General features: G+C 57.0%; 1 protein-coding gene across 1 annotated transcript in view; it reads right to left on the bottom strand.

Annotated features, from left to right (window-relative positions):
• Positions 1-36: 36 nt before the first annotated feature.
• REXO2 (RNA exonuclease 2) overlaps positions 37-2,511 on the bottom strand; it is a gene marked incomplete at its 5' end in the record, with an annotated part of 3,591 nt that continues 1,116 nt past the window's right edge. Inside the window, 4 exons of the mRNA XM_010194573.1 lie at positions 37-275; positions 816-869; positions 1,162-1,270; positions 1,819-1,930. Coding sequence (XP_010192875.1) covers positions 146-275; positions 816-869; positions 1,162-1,270; positions 1,819-1,930 — 405 coding nt within the window. The remainder of the gene's footprint in view (positions 276-815; positions 870-1,161; positions 1,271-1,818; positions 1,931-2,511) is intronic.

The raw sequence follows: 2,511 nt of genomic DNA, 5'->3' as shown, positions 1-2,511 counted from the left end.
AGCCGTGGCTCGGCTGCCCTCTGCGCTGTAAGGCTGCTGTTAAACCAGGTTGCTGAAGGGCCACAGCTTCTGGGGAGATGGGCAGACAGAAAAGAACAGGAGACGCATCTAACTGTGTGCTGCGGGGTGGCGCGGCGAGGAGCAATCAGCTGGCGGTCTTATCGCTCTCCCCGTTCTCTATGAGTTTCCTTTTCTTTTCATCCGTTCTCCTCTTGAAGATGCTCTCTCTGTAGAACTGCAGCTCTTTGATGCTTTCCCTGATGTCATCGAGTGCTCTGGAAGAGAAATGAGCAGGGTTTCACCACACCAGCGCGCGCCTTCAGCTGCCTCGGGAGGCCAACGCGTCTGGGCTGTAATCGCTGTGGTCTGCACGGACGGCACATCCGTCACGAACAGCAGCGCCCCTCGCTACGTGGAAGGCAATAAAGGTCCAGCAGCGCTGCACACCACGGAGTAATGCACAGCACATTGAAGTTCTTTGAAAGTTTTAGGCAGCTGCAACTTTTAGAGGTGCCTGGCAGAAGCGCTAAGCTACCGTTTTCACGTTGTCTCCCACTGCCTACAGCGCCCGACAAGCACCCTGACCAGCAAACAGAGCGATTCGGAGCAGCTCAGGGATCTCCTGGTTCTCTGTGTATCAATAATCCCTTTCCCTGCAGTAACCAGCCCTGACAGGAGGACACCAGCGCAGGACGGAGCAGAACCACGCAGCCCTGCCTGCGTTAGGAGCAGCGTGCTGGGAAGACAAAGCTCTGTGATCCACTCATGAGGAGCGTGGAGCCCTGCGCCGGTAGAGGCAAAAGCTGAAGCCTCACCTGTGAGAAGCTGCCTTCTTTGGTGCAAACTCGTACTCTTCTGGATACCAGCGTCTGTAGGAGGGAAAACCTGCCCGTTACCAAAGGGAACTGGGGTTCGAGGGCACGTCCAGCGCCTGCTGTGGGTTTGTTACAACTGCGAAAGGATCTGGGTTTTGCTGCACCCAGAGCAGCCCCAACCCTGCGAGTCCTCGCACTGCGAACTGCAGAGCAGCCGCTGTCCCAGCACAGCAGATGAAAGAGCAGGCAGCCCTCGCCCGCAGCCCCGGCCTTGTTCCAGAGGAGCGCGCGCTGAGCAGGCCTCCCCAGATCGCCTCTGAGAGCGGCGCCGAGCGGGAGCGCTCACCTGCAGAGCTCCTTGACGGTGCTCACATCAATGATGCGGTAATGAAGGTGCCTCATGAACTGAGGCATGTATTTGTCAAGGAATTTCTTATCTGCGTGCACAGAGTTACCTACAAAGACACGAAACAAGACGGTTCTTCAAAGGCGTTACACGGCTCCCGTGAGCGGCGTCTACACGAGAAACAGGCTAAGCAAGCTGGGGAAAGATCACAGGCTATGAAAAGCCATTTGCAAGCAGCTCGTTTATCCCATTTTCTAGTAAATATGATTGCAAAGCTTTGTCAGATTCTCGTTTCAGGATCACACGTGGTTTAAAGAGGTAATCCCGCTATTAATTCTCCCGTTCCTGCTCCTACAATTTCTGTCACACAGATAAGTATCAAAGTGTGACGAGAGCGCTGGGTTCTCCGCCAAGTGAAATTTCCTTAGCGCCGGTCCCGAGACCGCAGGGGAGCGCCCCGAGCGCGGCTGTGGGTAGCAGGGAGCGTGACAGATTCGTGTCTGGGGTTCGGTTCAATGCGCCCAGCGAGGAGCAGGCGCCGCTGGGTTTGCTGCTCAGGTTTTGCGGTCACCAAAACATCTCCACCATGGGCAGTGGTGGCTCTGGGCATCCACTGGGACATCACCATCACCACCGGTGAGACGGAGCAGACCTTACCTGCCAGAGGACACAGACCCGGTGGTGTCTGCTGCCGCACGAAGGACAGGAACTCGTACTCCGCCTGCTGCAAGGAAATCTTGCTCTCCTTCACAGCCTTCGTGAGGCCCGACTGCAAGGAAAGAGCCACATGAGAAACAACAAAGACGCTGCCACAAGGAGACCCTTCCACAGCACAGCCCCTCAGGGAGCCCCTGCTCCCAGAAGGACCAACTGCCCTCCACGTGCCCGGGAGGTGGAGATCAACACAAGGCGATCGCAGCAGCCCCGGCACCACGGATGGCCCTGTGGTCATCCCCCCCGGCTCCTGCGCTCCTCAGGGACTCCTCTCCACAGCTGAGGCATTCAGCAAGCCCCTGCACACCTGCAGGTACGTGAGCATTGCGTGGCTCTCCGAGGGGAGGCATTCGGCTCCCCAGCACGGGTGTAAACAAACAGGGATAATCAGGACCCCGGCTGAAGTGTTTATCAAGATTCCTATAAATCAGAAAACATCCCCCCCGGCTCCTGCGCTCCTCAGGGACTCCTCTCCACAGCTGAGGCATTCAGCAAGCCCCTGCACACCTGCAGGTACGTGAGCATTGCGTGGCTCTCCGAGGGGAGGCATTCGGCTCCCCAGCACGGGTGTAAACAAACAGGGATAATCAGGACCCCGGCTGAAGTGTTTATCAAGATTCCTATAAATCAGAAAAG

Source organism: Mesitornis unicolor, unplaced genomic scaffold, assembly GCF_000695765.1.
Source record: "Mesitornis unicolor isolate BGI_N332 unplaced genomic scaffold, ASM69576v1 scaffold42571, whole genome shotgun sequence".
Classification (NCBI taxonomy): Eukaryota; Metazoa; Chordata; class Aves; order Mesitornithiformes; family Mesitornithidae; genus Mesitornis; species Mesitornis unicolor.
This window is presented reverse-complemented; position numbering and strand designations above follow the sequence as displayed.